Here is an 18169-nt window from a genome sequence, read left to right as displayed (position 1 = left end):
TTTCACTGAACTGCATCCATTATTAAATTTGTCATCTATCGAGAGCTTTCTTCCTATTTTTTATCGTACCCAACTAAGTTTTCCCCCCCTGTCAACTTCTGCAGACTTTGGTTAAATAGGACACATCTACCCAAACATCAGTCCACTGCACAAGAATAATAACTGCAAATTTAGACGTACATCCTTATATACATGTATTAATATCTACAAAAAAAATAAATACTGTAAATAATTGGTACAAATATTCAAAAATTGAGCTATCAGAACTTGAAAGACTGACTGGATATCTGAGTACACTACAGCAGTCTCAGATGTAATGGTTTTAAAAGATAAAAGAATCTGTTTGGGACATCAGTCTGTCTTTTTCTAAGAACTGGAACCAAAAATGTATTTTTAATTTATATATATATATATATATATATATATATATATATATATATATATATATATATCAAATCCTCAAATATGACATTTTACAATTAAATATAGTTTTCAGCGCCCTCTTGTGGGTAAAAACTAAATGTGACGCTGTTTTCCCAACAACAGTACCGGTATACTGTATATTTCGACAATCTTGCCGATAGGTTAATTTACATTATCAAACAAAAATATCCGATGAAGGCAAATACTTGTATTGTACTTGCATGTGGCAAAGTAACAGTTCCTGACAACGGAAATTGCAAATAAAACGGTCCTCTAGCTTCTGGTCACTCATTCATCAATGAGGATTTTTTTTTTTTAAAGGCAGCTGAATGGGACAAAAGATATGAAGAGGCAGGGAAGACAATTGCTGGGGCAACAACCCCAGTGAACGAAAAGATGCAACTTATCTTCAAATGATGAATTATGTAAGCTGACCACGTGACAATTATTGACAAAGACCATTTCAATTATTACTGTATCTAGAGGAAATTCCACTGTGCTGAATATTTTCAGTAGCCTAATTTAAGTAGGATAGAATTAAAAAAAAGATAGTAATAATAATAATAAATATATATTTTTTTGTTTTAGATGATGGTAAAGAAATGGGAGGCGAAGAAGAGTCAATGAAAGATAAATAATCCTCCATGCCTCCAGAAGCACCTTCCCATGCAGCTCGCGTCTCCTCCATGCGGACACTCCTCTTTCCAACCAGGCAACATGAAAACAAAGTGTACCTGCGGGGATCCGGGGCCGGCCTTCAGCCTGGTGCTGAGCTCGTCGTGTGTGATGTGAGTGTGGCTGTCCAGCCGGAGAGGCACCGTGTCCTGCTTCCCCACGAACCTGCCCGCATCCCGCAGAGCCTTGAAGCCCAGCAAGGCTTCTCCTGCACACACAGCCAACACCGTTTCAAGCCTCAATTATGGTTCTGCGTTAAATCGACGCAGTAAGGTTACGGCGTAAGGTACGCGGCGACGCGCACCGTACGGTGTGCGTCGCCGCGTAGCTACGCCGTAACCCTACGCGTTGGTCCAACGCGGGACCATAAATCATCCTTCACTCCCCGCCTGCTCCTCCGTGCACTCAAATAAACACATTCACTGCAAGCGTTTCCACGTCCTTTGATAACATAAAATCAGCAATATTAAGATGAAGATTAGAGATGTAGCTCATGGAGCAAAATACAGTGATTAATAAAAAAAATAAATGCAAGCCTATTGCATCTGCGCTACAACAATTTACGTAATATACTCAAAAAGGGTCGCTTTCAATTACCATTTAGTGCGTCGGGGCTCCTCTGGTGACCGACGCGCATCAATCCACAAACGTACAAAAGGAAAATCCACCGTCGCGGGCGCATTACGAGCATCATTCTCATCTCTTTCTATCGCAGGTTGGGAATAAAGGATCTAGACGGTATTCCAAGGGAGGATGTCGGGGTCCTGCCTTCGCTAGGACCGACTGGAGCCGGGGCTGGTCTGGGTAGCGCAGTCCCGCTCATGGGGGGCCATCGGGGAGCGGAGAGCCTGAACGCCGAGCGCGTCTGAGCGCCGAGACCCCGCGGAGGATGAGAGTGGTTTACGGAGGAGAGAGACCGGCAGAGGGAGGGGAGAGGGAGGGGAGGGAGGAGCGGGGACACCTCCTTAAAATACATCCATGTCCAGCCAGCGGCTTCACTGCAGGAACGCCTAATGCATAAATATGAGCCGAGGGGGGAGGATGGAGGAGAACTGCGCCCCAGCCATCCGCCCACTGGACCAGCATCAGCATCAGCATCAGCATCAGCATCAGCTTTATTGGCCAAGTTTCAACATTGTCCGACAAGGAATTTGACTATTTCGCTCACTGTACCCAGATTTTTTTTTATGTTTCTTAAATGTTTATTATTTTGACAGAAACAAATGTAACCGTAATATGTGTGCTTTTTTTTTGGTCAATTGAAGTCTTTATTTACTTTTTTTTTTTAATCATTTATCCTTTTTTATTTTATTTATTAACATACAGTGCAAACGATGACAAAAGACAGCATGTGTGTGTGTGTGTGTGTGTGTGTGTGTGTGTGTGTGTGTGTGTGTGTGTGTGTGTGTGTGTGTGTGTGTGTGTGTGTGTGTGTGTGTGTGTGTGTGTGTGTGTGTGTGTGTGTGTGTGTGTGTGTGTGTGTGTGCCTTGTTTGAGTGTAAATAAGGTGATGAAAATAGGTACATAAATTGAGAATATTGATTCGAGAGTGAACAAATAAATAATTATCATATAGAGTGGTGTAGCATGTTATCATATAAATATAGCATAATAAATATAGTAATATCCTAATATAACATAATTTGTATAAAATATTATAACATATAACCAAATTATATCACCATGCTATTATATATTACAATATAATACTATAGTTTAACACCCCAAGATATTTCATAACTTAATATAATATGAAACAGATTTAAAAATAGCAAACAGTAAATAAACAAATGTGGCACTTATTAACATATATAGGCCTACAATTAAAAACAACTGAAAGGTGCAGCAGTATAAGGTAGACATGGTTATGACGGCTCTAAATAAAATAAAATAACATATATACAATTTTTTTTTAAACTGAAAGGTGCAGCATCTCTTGCATGAGATTATTATGTAGATCAAGAAAGACTAGTCTTTGTATAAACTACTTAATTTTTTGTATGTAAATAATACATTTTGCAAGTACAGTCAACTTAATTATGTTTATTTATCAAAATTAAGTTGACTTTACTTGCCAAATTTAAGTTGATTTTACTTGCAAATGAATTTTGTACATACTAAAAATTAAAGTAGTTTATACAAAGACTAGTTTTTCTTGATCTACATAAAAATCTCATGCGAAAAAGTTGCCATAATTATTTTAAAGTAGATCAAGCAAGATATTTCTTACTGTGTTGTTCTACTTAAACAAATAAAGCATGTCTCATCTAAACGTTGGTCATGCCCAATAGATTAAAATTGTTAAAGGAAAAGTAAATACAACAGATCACAATGTCTTGTTTTTTGAACAAATGCAGATTAAGTTCAAAACTAGATGTATTCGTGTAAAGCAACACACTTAATTTTTAATTGTTAATATCACAGATTTAATGTTATATTTACATGCGCTTAGATTTATTTTTTTCAGTACATGCACGTCCTCATCATTAGGCCTTCTGCACTGCCATTCCTCCACAGTTCTGCCTATTATGACTCACTCCATCATCTGCCAGGACTCCAGAAAGCCAAGTCCCCACCCGTATTAGAAAATAAATGAGTAAACATACACAGAAAGAGATTATAATGAAATGAACAGTGTTTGTTTCCCTCTCAGTTAAAGGGACTCCTCCACCCGTGAGGCAGAATTTTCCAGTTCCAGCTAACAAACCCTCTTACATGGGAGGTTTCCCCTTCACATCTTAAATATTCTTCCTATTGTTTATCAGGCTTGAGCAGTTAAATATACTGGGCAATATTTTAACATTAAATCTGTGAGGGATTGCCCAAGAGCTTCTCATAAAAACTAACAGTTATTGCTGTTAAGAGCACACACACTGTCAAAACAAGTCATAGTGCCTGTAGAAGCACAGACTTCTAAAGGCACTCCACTCCTACACAACTCCCAGTTAGAAACGAGGCCATAGCAAAAGCCATCTATTCAGATGCAATTTTGATCAGAAAGCTTTGCATCAGTTTTTCTTGGTTATTTTATGCATTTATCAAAGTGCATCCAAGCAAACTACAAGACTGCTGGAACATTGTCCCTAAGTTTGACAAAAAACAACTATAGCATTTTAGCTGAAAGACCCACTGTCCAGCACAGTGGCGGAGGCGTGATCATTTGGGGTTGTACTGCAGCATCCTGGATTGATTGTATTGACTAAACTGTATACTGGAATATTCTAGAGGCAAGTGTGAGGCCAGCTGTGTGGCAACTAGCGCTTGTTTGAAATTGGATCATGCAGCACAACAATGACCAGCAAATCAAACTAACGCCCAAAAAACTAAAGTCATTTTGTTTTTTTCTTAAAAGGATAGAAGTCCTCCAGAACAAATTGAGAGACTGATAAAATCATGTAGTAAACAAGTTATCCTTGCTAAAGGCAGATATACAAGCTATCAAATCTTAGGCCAGTTTCACACTGAATGCCCCCCTGGACCCCCAAATTCATGATTGCTAAATAAATGAAAACCCAATAGAAAAAAATGCACACATAAGAAAAAAAAAAGAACATGATTAAAAAAGGGGGTGCTTATTTTTGTATGACTGCATATGGAAAAAAAAGGGTACAGTAACAGAGCAGCTGGATGGCCATATACATTCAGCATCACTTTACCATTTCTATTTGTTGTACCGCTGCACTAAGTACCCGCTGCTGCATGTTGATGCTCATTTTCTTAATGCCAGTAGCACACAGTCCCACATGACCTGTGAATCCATTCAAGTGCTGAGGGAGGACAAGAGCACTATGCTTATGCACTAAAAGGAGAGAAAAGCCAAGCTAATGCACCAGAAAGCAAAACGTGAGTGCAGGTCATAAAAAGTGCTATTAAGAAAAGTCATAAAATGTCAAGTTTAAGGTCAAATAGCTCATACACTCAACCTCCAGGTCATTCGTTTGACAGCAATATATGACTGATTTTCTACTGCAGTAGAATGTAGCATCCTGTCACGTAATATTTAAGATAAAATACAGTCACTAAATATTTTCAGATCATTGCATCTTGCACATTTCCCTGATTAAATGTTGAGTGCATCAATTACAAAGGAGACAATGAACTGAGCCAGGTGAGTTTGAGAATCACTTTGAAATCTTTGCCTCAAATAAAGTGAACATGAAAAAACTAGATTCAGCAGATTTGCATTTCAGTTCATTTTAATACAAAGTTATGCATTACATCTTTAATCAAAATTGAGAATAAATATGGCACAAATATTTGTAAAGAAAACCGTGTACAAAATGCTCACTATCATACATTTTATAGTAAAAAAATATTATATTTTACTTTTAGTTGTGTTTTTCTTTTACCTTAACACTACTCTGTAAACAAAAGTGTCAAAGGACACCGGCAGCTGCCATTCATCTGGTATAATGTAAAACAAACGATAGATAAAAAGAGGAAGAGGAAGTCATTCAGATCTGAAGCTGCATATTCCTCACTTCCAGTCCCAGAACAATGTTTGAATGCTTTTACAATTCTTCACTTCAGGCTTGTTATTATTTTCACAGAGATGTTGTTTTTTTTTTTGTTTTTTTTTTTATCTAACATGGGGGAACGGTTCATACTCTAGCATATAATTTATGGTTTATGCTTTCCAATGGTTTCTAATTAACAGAAATAAAAGTTTAAGAGGATACTGATAATAATATCTTGTCTTTCAGAAGAGCCTTCAGTTTTTTGCAGATCGTTATCAAACCTTGATGTGGTTTTACAATTCATATTAAAAACATGCGTTAAATCACACACACACACACACACACACACACACACACACACACACACACACACACACACACACACACACACACACACACACACACACACACACACACACACGTTTGTGGCTCAGAAAGTCCAGCTCATCCCTTTAGTTAATAATTTGCTTCTTACTCTACAAATCCATGAAACTCCACATCCATGTCATCACTGGACTGGAAAATCTCTAACAACCTAAGTATGGAGTAATCTGGGACATCATCACCCTTGATGTTAGTGTCAATTTTCCGTCTTTTGTGCTTATGAACTTTGATTCTCCTCCTAATTTTCCGGACCGGAGAAAAGCTTCCTTCTTGCTTTTCAGAGAGATCATTCCCAGTCCCTTTGTCAGAAAAAGCATTTCCCTCCTGGACAGTCTCTGAGTGCGATGTATCCTTTTTAATATTTTCCTGCTCGTGTGTCATTGCGTTGACTCTATCCGTTACTTCACTCGAGACGTTGGTATTATGCACATGGGGTGCAGAGCTGCTTGTGTCTTTTTGAAGCTTCTGATCCACCAGGTCAACCTGGGTGACTCTGGAGGGAAACGGCAGCACAGTTTCACCTGCAGAGGGAGTCGTTTCTGACTTCAACTGAGGAATCTGAGCCTGCTCAGATTTTTGTGTGCAAGAAGTCAAGAGGGAATTGTGACTGGACGTCCGTTTAGGAGCAGACGATTTGTGCTTGGATCTGTGCGAGTAGGTATACGAGTTCATCCAGTTAAACTTTGCATGAATGTGGGGTGGAGAGCAGGGCACAGATCCCGTTTTCGTATTCTGTCCTGGATATGATCCCTTAGATCCATCAACAGTCCCATGTTGTTCCACTTTAACAGACTCCGAGAGATCACCATCTCTTTTTAGGTCAGTTTTTCCACATGGTCCAGTAGTGACGAAAACAGAGGAAACACTGCACTTTGGTCTAATGGGAAAAACATTTTTTTAGATACATTGTAATAAACAGGTGTAAACATATAAATACATTAAGGAAAAAAAGTAAACAATAATGTAAAAAAAAAAATATATATATATATATATATATATATATATATATATATAGATATGCATCACATTTATTTTTCTGTTGCTACCTATGTTGATGGTGGTTTCAAAAGAAAATATTACCTTTTGACTTCAGCTTTTAAGTGGGTGAAATTGCATTGCAGAGTTGAAACCAGTTGGTCCAACACAGAGTACTCATCACTCTTAGAGAAAGCTTTGTGACGTTCACTCCGGACATGCTGAACAAAAGAAAAAAATCAATAAATCTGTTAAATAATTGAATATTATAGATGTCTAGTGAGATCCATTGAGTCTAAGGGTGCTTTCACACCTGTCCCGTTTGGAGCAGTTGTTCCGGAACAGGGAGCGTTTCCCTCTAAAGATCGGATCGTTTGGTATATATGAACACAGCAATCGCGCCCGGAAGCGGCACAAAACAAGCTAGCCGAGATCGCCTAGGAGAGGTGGTCTCGGCCCGATTCCATTCCAGACCTGAAGCGGTTCGTTTTTTTTTATTTGTAGTGAGAACATAATCGACACAGCAACTGACACAACTCCATTCATGTGTATGTGCTACTGGTGCAAGGAGAAGAGTAAGCGCAGCCTCCACCACCTTCTCTTCTATTGGACGTGCCGAGATGTCGTCCCAGCGCGGCACGGTGAAATTAAAAAACGTTCAATTCGGGCAGGGTTTGCGCAGCGCAAACGCCGCGGCAGGCGGCCTCTCGCCCGCAGAGCGGTCCGCTCTTGCGCCGGTAGCTCATAAATGAATGGGAAAGCCGGCGGCGGTCTGCACTTTGCGCCCTCTCTGTGAAAGGGGCGTGTTGTTTATCCCGGGGTGCGGACGAGGAAACTCCTTCCGCGTTCAATTCTGACCAATCAGAGAACTGTTTGTTCACGCATGGCATTTGTTAACAGCTTTGAACCGCTAAAGATGCTTGCCTTGTGAACACAAACCCCACAAACGAGAAACGAAAGAACTATCGATTTAGCCCCTGAATCGGAACAAAACAAACGGTCCACAGGTGTGAAAGCACCCTACATTTTTCTCTATAACATGAAACACCGATATACACAAAGGAAATCTTGTTTAAGGCTCCAGGCTCAAATTTTAATTGTGAACGAAGATAAATTAATGAGCATATAATAATGAACATTGTTTCCACGATTTTACTTTAACCCCTTCCTCTTACTGAGCCAGACTCAATGGGGTTACATTTATTAGTAAACTTGATTACTGTATTTAGAATTATTGATCTTTTATAAACAAATTTTCAGTAATCCATTTAAACTGTCAAAAGCAAGCACCAGTGCATCAAACTAAACTTGGTACGTATATATATATATAAATATATATAGAGAGAGATCATAGTGACGGTGTAAACTGATATCAAGTTGACATCTGGAATTTAAGGTGAGAAGTTTTTCAATAAACACATATTGTACACAAACCAAAAAGCAAGATTAGATTAAAGAAGGTAGAGACGGCAACAGAGGTCTCACCACTATTTTACGATTTTAATTTTATCGTCACCATCTTTGTCTTTACGAGGGAGCCATAGATCTGACTGTAGTTAGTATCTATGCCCACAGGGTAACAGCTTGCTAATCACAAACTGTCCAAATCCTGAAGCATTGCTGTGGTGAGTACATTTGTTAATTATAGATAATGGAAGATTTTGCTTTGATGTAGTGACATAAAGTTATCTACTTTGGTCTAATGCAACATGCCTGGGTCTAATGAGATCTTCCTTGATACTGAATCTTGATGACGTTGGTGAAGAAAAATCGATGGATGGAAACATGGAAGCTATGCCAATGTTATGATGATATACTTGGTGATATAGTGGAGGACGGCAGAAACTGTTCATGTATTCTATAAGTTGACAAGTGGGCCCACTTTAGATTTCAATTCATTCCCCACAATCTTAAACTACAAAAGACACGCATCACAAAAAGGAACTACTTTAAAATAGGAAGATGGCCAATGTTTTAAGCTTCCACACTTTCTGCACCTTGAAGGCTATAATAAAATAAAATGCAAGTTTAAGGCATTTCTGCAGTGGCTGAAAGAGGATAGCCAATCTTTTATTTACAGCCTGATGTGCTTCATTCAAATAGGAGATTAAGACTTCTGTTTCTAAACAGCCTTGTATAATAAATCCATATATAAAGAAACTCTAAGACTCACAAACCGTGGAATCCAAACATCTCTAATTAGGTCTTAACTTTTACATAACTTATAATCGTGACAACAACATGACTTCCATAAAAACGTACCATTGTGAGGTTGTTATATTTGATCATACAGCACTCGCAGTAGCCGCCTCGTTTCTTGTCTCTGTTCCTCTTTCGACTTTGAGCCTTCTCCTCGCTGGCTGGAGCTTTCACACCCCTGTTCTCAGAGGATTATCAAATAAGAAAACGCTTCTCAATTACTGCATTTTAATACCTTTTTCATTCAGGACAGACATTTAAGTGGTTACAGGAGCATTATTTAAACTGCACTGAATATTAATTTAGTTAATTATATATACACACACACAAGAAAAAAAAGTCTTGGTGTACCACTGAGACGAGAGTATTTTTTATTTTTTTCAATACTCAGAGCAAAATATAAGAAGGTTTGTGGGGCTTTCACAGCCAGAATATGTAAACTGTAACCATGTGGAAATATTTGGCAAGAGGTTTTACGTGGGGTTTATCAATGTGAAACTGATGTATTACAATGGGCATATTACATTTAACATGTTTATAAATAACAATACCTCTTGGGTTTGGTTCCAGGAGGCTCTTTGTCTTCCAGACAGAAGGGAGTACCAGGAGCAATGGAACTCAGGTTGAACTCAGGCATGTTTGCCATTGTGAGGTAGATTGGGCGATAATGTCTGAAATGGGTTCAAACACAGTTCAGGAGTCAGTAATTTCAAGATGGCACATGAATGTTATGTTCTTTCGCTTGTCGCTTACTTGCTTGAATCCTCGACCTTGATGAAAGGTTTAGTCAGCCGCCCCACTGTAACAAATATCACAAGTGTAAGCAACAACAATTTGCATACAACATTTACAGCTTGAAATAAAAAAAGTGTAACTAAAACAGAAATTGTGTAAGGCACATCTTTAGTAATAGTAAATGTATGTACCTTTGCATTTCTGAGAGCGTTGCTTTGCTGCCGATTCAATTTTGACCTGTAAAAAAAAAATTATTACATGAAAAAACCTTAAGCATAAACTTGAAAAAGATAATCCTAAACAACACTGTTCCATTTTCAGGTAACTGATTTGAAAACGTACACTTTTTTTGGGAGCAGCAGTCATCAGAACCTGGCTCTGGAAACCCTTTTTCTTCTTCTGGACATATGCTAATAGATCTGCAATTACAATTGGAGGGAAAAAAAATCAATCAAAAAAGAATTACACATTAACGAATAGTACGATGGATGGATGGATGGATGGATGGATGGATGGATGGATGGATGGATGGATGGATGGATGGATGAGCAGTGCAACCTACCATCTATGTAGAGAATTTTAACACCCCACTCCAGGGCATTTGACAGCATCCTGTCCATCTGTACCCGGCCCTAAAAACCAGCAAAGCACAAAAAACATGTTATTCAAATTCCAAATAAATATGATGTACCATGTTTATGGTTTTTTTCCCCACTTTAGTTTTTTTTATTATCTTTGTAAAATTTACCCTTCAGTGTAAATATGGTTTCTTTTAAATAAAACCATAGCTTTAGTAGCTAGACAATACGTAGTAAAGGAAACAAACAAAAATAACACAAACTCTGTATCAGAACCAACAGGGAATATACAAATTCACAATACTGCTTTGTCCTTGTGTAGACAAATTATTGGCCGATGTCCTTACATTTCCTTTTGATACAATGTCCATTTCAACCACCTCTTTACAAACACATCTATCTGCAAACATAGCATGGAAGTGACTATTTTCACTGTCCGTATTTATTGTTTTACAGTAAAAAGAATTTCTTTCATGAGATTATATTAGTTTCTGGTTAGTTTCCCCCCATGCTGTCAGGAGAATCTTAACCAAGTACTGCTCCCTTGCAGTGTAAATGGTAAGATATTACCCAGGGACACGACAGTGCATGACAGCGGATTCTTGTAGCCAAGTACATTAATCAAGACAGAATGTTCCCCAAATATCTTTAGTTTTTCACAACTACAAAAAAATGTTGCGTGTGTGGCGTGCTTCTAAGCATCCACATCGTCTCCAACAAACTTTGAGCACTGAGGATGTGATATTGTGGGTCTTAGAGGCGTAATTGGGAGAAAAAAAAAAAAGAAGAAGTATGCAGAGTTTCAAGGATATCATACAATGCTTTTGATTAAATTTCTACATTCTGTTTATTTTCCCGTTTTGATTTGATATATCGTGTTGCATTATCTCCACATTCAGCGATACATACATAAATCTACCATTACATACATTTACTACATGGCCCATATGCATCATCATCATGTTTCATTGGTTTATATACAAACCTGCTCCTTCACTACTTTTTCCACCAAAGACTTCCCTCGGCTTGTGACAAACTGAAAAAAGCAACAGAAAACAAAATTCATGAATACCTACAAAAACAAAGTGTACAAGAGGGTAAAAGGAACCTTCTGAACATTTATACATGACGGTTGTTTGATCTCACCGTTTCTGCTTGATTCAGAGACCTGCTCTTGATACTTTCTCCATGGTTGAGGGGATTTGAGCAAGGGTGTGGCGAGCTTGGCCCGGAGTCCGCGCTGGGAGCAGGAGAATCTTTCCTGAGGCCATGGACACATCTCGCCTCACGCTTGTTGGATACCAGATACTTAATTTCTTTACTGAAGAATTTCTCAATAGTCTACAAGAAAAAAGGAATACCACTTTTAGAGAAAAGCAATAAAGGGTACGTAAATGAAAAACACCACACACCATTGTTTCATACTGTAAGTAAAAAAAAAAATGTTTACAGTAAAACTGGCACGAGTGTAATCACAGATTCTGGCTTCCAACTTGTAGAAAAAGAAAAGTTCTGGGGCTGTTTGTATGTTTAGCCTTACCCCTCCCAGTTCTTTGATGTCACTTTCAAGTGTCTCTGCTTTTCTGTTCGATGGTAGATCCAGGAAAAACACTTTCCCAGCAAAAGGTCTGACTTGTGCATGAGAGGACACTTGTGTCTGCTTTGCCTGGCTCACTGGCTTCTTTTCACCCTTATTTGCAGCATTACCTATAAAGAAAATCATTATAGTCACAGAAAGTAAAAAGTGTGTCTGAAAAGTTCTGTGGTATTCCACATTGAAGAATTCATTGCTTATCTCAGTTACTTAATCCACCACAAATAAGTGCATTCAAACACCAGCCTACATGAATGAGAGCTGAAAATTTCAAAAGGCCATTAAATTCTAAGAAATCCAAACATTTGTGCAACTATTGTCTTGCTATGTGACTATGCCTTTTACTAAATTGGCACCTGGTAGTAACACATTAGTTCTATCAAAAGATCTCGACAAGCTGCGTATCAACGGCCAGAGAAGAAAACTTGCGCTTCGATTTCCCTTGACCATGCAGTGTGAATAGTCGTGATTCCATTACACTTTTGCGCAAAAGAAAATCGTAACTCTGGACTTGGGGATAAAAGTAGCAGTGCATGGGGTCTGTGTTTCCATTGAACGCTGTTTTTCAAATAAGCGTAATTCTCGTAACTCTCCTGCGAGACTTCTCTTCAAAAACTACAAAAGAGAAAATCTCAACTACATTATATTAGTGATTCCAAAAACAGCTGGAAACCAGATTTTAATACTTTAGCTTGACCGACTGTCACCTCCAGTGGCAAAAACCATTTCAATTACACTTTTGCGAATAAGTGGATTATTGAATCGCCTGAAAAACCAACTCCTGGAAGTGTAAAAATGTTTTGGTAGAATTTGAGAGTTCTTTTTGCGAATCAGAGGATTTTCCATTACAGTATTTCTTTATGGATATTTGAGCTTTGTGTAACTCTAGGGTCAATGGAAACAATACTATTTTACAGCAAATATCAAGATATCAACAGATCCAACAAATTTGCATTCTTAGATCCAAGGCAAAAACACATGGAATCCACAAGCGTGAAATAAATGTTGTTGTGCTGGGGGGAACAAAAGAACACGACCTTCTGTTAGGCAGCTACAGAGACTTGGAGAGTGAATATGTTCCCGGGCCAGTTACAATAAACTGAGGTACCGGCCTCCGCAGTCACTTAGTTTAGTGAAGGTCAGTGCACATTTTTTACTGATGTATGAACTACAGTAGTCAATTTGAAGTGGATCAAAACATTTCATCAAAGATAAGACAAGAACAGATATTGTTCTAAATTCCTGCATAACATGAAGTTTGTTTTTGATACACTTCGAATGTTGACTATTGAATTTCTTCTAAACTTCTTATAAGCAAGATGAAAAAGCTTTATGGAGAGTATAAATGGTTGTCACTTGCTCTGTGTGTGTTACACAAGTGCCGCAAGGTTGGGGTTGTTTGTGCTACAAATGGATTTATATGACTGTGAAAATTAAAATACAGCCTCTTTCACTTCTGAACCTTCATGTAGCACGGCATGATTAAAAGGGAAACCAATTACAGGTCCTTATTAGATCTTAAACATTAAGTAAATACTACTTCAGGTAAACATTTGACATGTTGTATCTCAAATTTTTACATGTAACAAAAAACAAAGTCAAAATGTTAAGACTGTAAGAGGAAACCTAAGTACACGCCATGACCTAAGAGCTTATGGAACCACCTTAACCTCCATATGTAATACTTTTCAGTACAGCACTGTTAGTGACACTCACACAACTTTGACAAGCTCTTCTTTACAATGTTGCTTCAGCTCATTTTCAGTTTATTAAGTTGTACAAGTATTTGTTTCTGTGAAGTCCTCTTAAACATCCCGTCTCAAGCTTTCAGTCAGGTTGAGGACTGGACCATTGCAACGTCCTCACTCTATTTTTTTTTTCAGCCTTTCTGCTGTCAATCTATTCCTGTGCAAAACTGCAAGATGCCCCGGTCCTGCGGCTACAAAATCAGCCTCACTCCATCATGACTCCACCATAGTGCTTCGAATTGTTTACGAGGCCAAATATCACAACCTAGAAGTTTTATCTAAAAGCCATTTTTCTTATAGTATTCTGGTTTGTGAGATGAAACTTTGCAAAGACAGAAGAAACTCTTCTGGAAACTCTTCCAAACCAGTCATACTCCTGAGGTTTTGTCTGTAATGCATAAACTTGAACATGCGAACTGAGGCCTGTAGAGTATTGAATGGAGATCTAAAGTTTGTTTGATTAGCAGAGCTTGGCTCCTACTTCATGTGTCCATCCGGAGGTCAGGGAGAAAGTAGCAACAACAAGGCTATACTCTGTCTTTCAAACACCACTTCTACTCTCTCTCTACTCTGTCTGGAACAAGGCTCAGCAGAGGTTGTAGCTCAGGAAGTTTAACCTGCCACAGCAGCTGCTGATCACCTTCTACTCTGCCATCATTCAGCCTGTTCTCTGCACGTCCATCACTGTCTGGTTCGGATCGGCCACCAAACTAGACAGGCACAGACTGCAACGGACAATCAGGTCTGCAGAGAGGATAGTTGGGACTAAACTCCCATCTATCCAGGACCTGTACCAGTCCAGGACCAGGAAACGGGCAGGTAACATCTCTGCAGACCCCTCACACCCAGGACACAGTCTGTTTGAACTCCTGCCCTCTGGACAGCGCGACAGAGCTCTGTACGCCAAAACCTCCAGACACAGAGACAGTTTCTTCCCCCAAACAGTTGCTCTGATGAACTCTCATCAATCAGAGTAATCAATCACCGTGCAATAATAATAATAATAATAACAACCACAACAATAAACACAATCATATGCTGTAACAATGCACCTTCTAATAATCATGTCTACCTCATACTGCTGCACCTTTCACTTTATTGTTTTTTAGATATGTTAATAAGAGCTGTCATTTGTCTGTTACCCATTTACTGTAGAGTGAGCGAAAATAACCGAGTCAAATTCCATGTCTTGTCTGACCTGGCCAAATAAACGATTCTGATTCTTCATTTTTGGTATGTTTATCTTTTAGTTCTTTGCTCATTTAGTATGAAATAATGCACAGCCCGTTACATCTGGGATGCAGCTGCACAGACAGTTCTTAATCTTTCAACTTCATTGACCACATATTCTCTGATGCAGACAAGTGAGCCGTCTAGGTTCTGCCCCACCACTCTCATGGCAGCAGTTGGGATGAGTTAGTGCATCCCTGTGACCCTGAACTGGATTACAATTGAAGTAAAAATAACAAGGAAAATAAATACATTTTCTCTGATATAGGCCTGTTAACTTAATTCCTTATCTTTATTACACTATTTATTCGATATTGACACTCAAGAATGGACTAATTAGCACACCAGAAAAAAGTATTAAAATCTGGTTGATTTTTATCTTCTAGATTCAGGGTATATGATACAAGAATGTATTGTGACTTTATTTAGCAAATAAAATCAGCACATAAATACACTTACTAATTAAATGGTTGAATTATTGAACTCCTGATAGTCAATCTGACATTCGTTTCACATCCTACAAATCCTTTAAATGTGGTTATAATGAGAGAAAAAACAACAATCCCTCTGCTTGATATTTAAATGCTGTTTAAAGTCACGGCGATCTATGTGGATGGAAAAAATTAAATAAATCATGTGAAAATGATGGTGTAGTTGCGCAGCTTCTTCACTGATTCCCCAAGCACTTATACAACAGTCCTAATAATGATGGAGATGGAGCAACAAGCACCGCTGACTTTGCTGTCCTCTGCATTAGCTGTTATGCATCTACAATTTGAATTTAAATGTAGAGTACCTGCTTACATGCACAAAAGGAAAGCCATCATACGAGCAATCTACAATCATTTCCATTTGAGTTTTTATTCATGCACTAGTGCCAATGGAAAACTGGTGGCCATAAGATACATGTTAGCAGTGGTATAATTAATGTGAATGGAAATCAGCTGTGATCACAACGAGTGCATCATCTCTTTTAATAAGCAGCACATAACCTAAACCTCTTTGCAAATTATACAGTAAATGAAAGAGAAGTGCGCTGATTTACAAACAAGACATCTTTCTATAAGAATTGTTATGTTTCAATGGAAAACTGTCTGTGGTGGCACTTATCCATCTAAAATGTTTTTGTGTTTGAGAGATAATGGCAGCTACAAATGTTCTCCCAAAGTATCCTTCATAAAAGTGATCCCAGCAAAAACGTGTGAACATTAATAAGCAGCTGAGGCACAATTTCTGTAAGCAGGCCTTTTGAGTTTGGGCATCACAAATCAAGCACCAACATTTCCATGGTCTTTATCTCAACAGCTCAAATCAAACAATCTATATTGGGAGACAACACCTTTGCCAATCAATGTGTGTGTGTTTGGGGGGGGGGATTTGGAGATTAACATACATTTCAACTAACATCTAAGGAAAGAAAAGTTTGCACAGACCTCCAAGTTAGTTCTCTCATAAAAGGTAATTTCTCTAAAGGACAACACCCACCCCAGTTTCCACTTCTTCGACCTGTTGCCCTCCGGGAGGCGGTTCAGGTCCTTACGAACCCGCACAAAAAGACTCAGGGACAGCTTCTTCCCCAAAGCTGTGAACTTTTTTTTACCAATAAACTACCTCATACTGTGCAATATTTTTTTTATTTTCTATCCATAATGTTCCAATATTCCTTACCTATCTATGTGCAATACTCTTCCATAAATTCAAGTGCAATATTCCTCCACCCATTCATGTACCGTACATTTTTATCCTCCCATTCACTCTTTTTTATAGTGTATATATATATTTATGTTTCCTGTTTTTCATTTTGTTGTTTACAGTACTTGTTTACATAGTCTTTGCATGTGTGCACTTTTAAGGAGCTGCTGCCTAATTTCATTGTACCAGTATAATGATAATAAAGGCTTTCTATTCTATTCTATTCATCATTGGATAAAGTCCAGTTTCTAGCTATCACCTTATCCTGTTTTTTGAAGATAATGCAATCAAAGTATAATACAAAGGAGCAGTTGTATCTACCTAGATCTTTAACCATTTTTGAAATATGAAGATACCGTCCACGATAATATAAATGTATAACGTATAATTTTCATGTGACTATGACTTCATTGTTTATCAGTATTATTCTCAAATTTATTTTTTTATCATTTTAGGTCTGTGCAGCCTGTCTGATTGTATTTTGGTTGTTGTTGTTTTGTTACTGTATGACTGCACTGTACTGTATTTTTATGTTCAGGACCCCAGGAAGACTAGAGGCACATCTGTGTGCTTCTAATGTGGATCCTTAAATAAACTAAACTATGAGAACTGATCAAACCAGTCCAACACGTACAGACAGAAATGACGCTTTAAAGTTGGGGGTGTAGTGTTATCATTCAAATGTAGAATCCTCCTCAATTCAGTAAAAGAGGAAGACAAAAAGAGACGGAAATAGCAACAAAAATAAAATCATGGTACATACCTTGCCAGTTTGGTCCTGGACGCTTAGAAAAGCGCTTTGTTTTCATCGTATTCTCATTCATCGAGAACAAATGTCTCTCGTGTCCTTTTGTTTATGCCATAAAGTCCTCGTCAGCTCCTTCCGTATAAGCACAGATATAAGAAATATATACGTTTTTCAAGCAGATAAATAACACATCTGCCGGTTAGCCTATGTGCCAAGAATATTAAGCGACCCAACCTGACCTAAACGCTCAAACTTGTGCGTTTACGTGAAGGTTTCCTTCACAAACATGGAGCGGTTATCAACTCTCACGTCGTTGCAGTTTCAACGTTCTGTTCCCGCTTTAAATCCTGGGCTGCCAGGTTTGACTGCTTTCCGCTTACGTAATCACATTCTCCACTATCACGTTGAAAAGGCGAAATCGAATAATGATAATAATAAATGTAATTCCCTCAAGTATATGAACTTCAAATCTGCGAACAAACTGCTGAATTACATTCATTGTTATACATTAATAGATTCTGATTGAAATGTTGTATAACCCTACCAGAAGGAAACTATAACGGCACATTTATTTTATCCTTGTTTTCTTTTAAGCCACATTTATTTATTTTGTCATAACATTTATGATGTTTAGAAAATGTATTTATTTAATTTAATTTTTCTTTTGTTCCTTATTTTTATATATCTTATTTCATTAATTTGTCCACTCAGTACAGTTTTCTAATGTGCTT

The 18169-nt window shown here is 38.1% G+C and overlaps 2 protein-coding genes across 3 annotated transcripts in view; both read right to left on the bottom strand.

Annotated features, from left to right (window-relative positions):
• Positions 1-1968, bottom strand: part of adam22 (ADAM metallopeptidase domain 22) — a 65539-nt gene extending 63571 nt beyond the window's left edge. For both annotated transcript variants that reach the window (XM_061716832.1, XM_061716833.1), the window contains exons 1-2: positions 1696-1968; positions 1158-1306 (exon numbers count right to left, since the gene is read on the bottom strand). In XM_061716832.1, the coding sequence (XP_061572816.1) occupies positions 1158-1306; positions 1696-1798 (252 nt within the window). In that variant the 5' untranslated portion in view covers positions 1799-1968. The remainder of the gene's footprint in view (positions 1-1157; positions 1307-1695) is intronic.
• Positions 1969-5303: 3335 nt separating this feature from the next.
• Positions 5304-17691, bottom strand: dbf4 (DBF4-CDC7 kinase regulatory subunit). The gene is made up of 12 exons (XM_061718371.1): positions 17454-17691; positions 11967-12133; positions 11573-11767; positions 11412-11462; positions 10411-10480; positions 10191-10267; positions 10040-10085; positions 9867-9912; positions 9665-9784; positions 9177-9291; positions 7020-7135; positions 5304-6816 (listed from the first exon to the last, which is right to left on the bottom strand). Exons 1-12 carry the CDS (start codon positions 17512-17514, stop codon positions 6027-6029), a joined length of 1854 nt encoding a protein of 617 aa, XP_061574355.1. The 5' UTR covers positions 17515-17691; the 3' UTR covers positions 5304-6026.
• Between the last annotated feature and the right edge of the window lie 478 nt (positions 17692-18169).

The sequence above is a fragment of the Cololabis saira genome, chromosome 3 (assembly GCF_033807715.1).
Source record: "Cololabis saira isolate AMF1-May2022 chromosome 3, fColSai1.1, whole genome shotgun sequence".
NCBI classification, from domain to species: domain Eukaryota; kingdom Metazoa; phylum Chordata; class Actinopteri; order Beloniformes; family Belonidae; genus Cololabis; species Cololabis saira.
Note: the sequence above shows the minus strand (reverse complement) of the source record. Positions and strands in the feature narration are given on the sequence as shown.

Bases quoted from the DNA above. Each gene is read 5' to 3' on its own strand.
- dbf4 (XM_061718371.1), bottom strand. From the start codon at position 17,514: ATGAATGAGAATACGATGAAAACAAAGCGCTTTTCTAAGCGTCCAGGA. The intron at 10,268-10,410 runs GTAGGTTGCACT...TTGTAATTGCAG, and splicing joins TAAAATTCTCTACATAGATG to ATCTATTAGCATATGTCCAG. The intron at 10,086-10,190 runs GTACGTTTTCAA...TTTTTTTTACAG, and splicing joins CTGCTGCTCCCAAAAAAAGT to GTCAAAATTGAATCGGCAGC.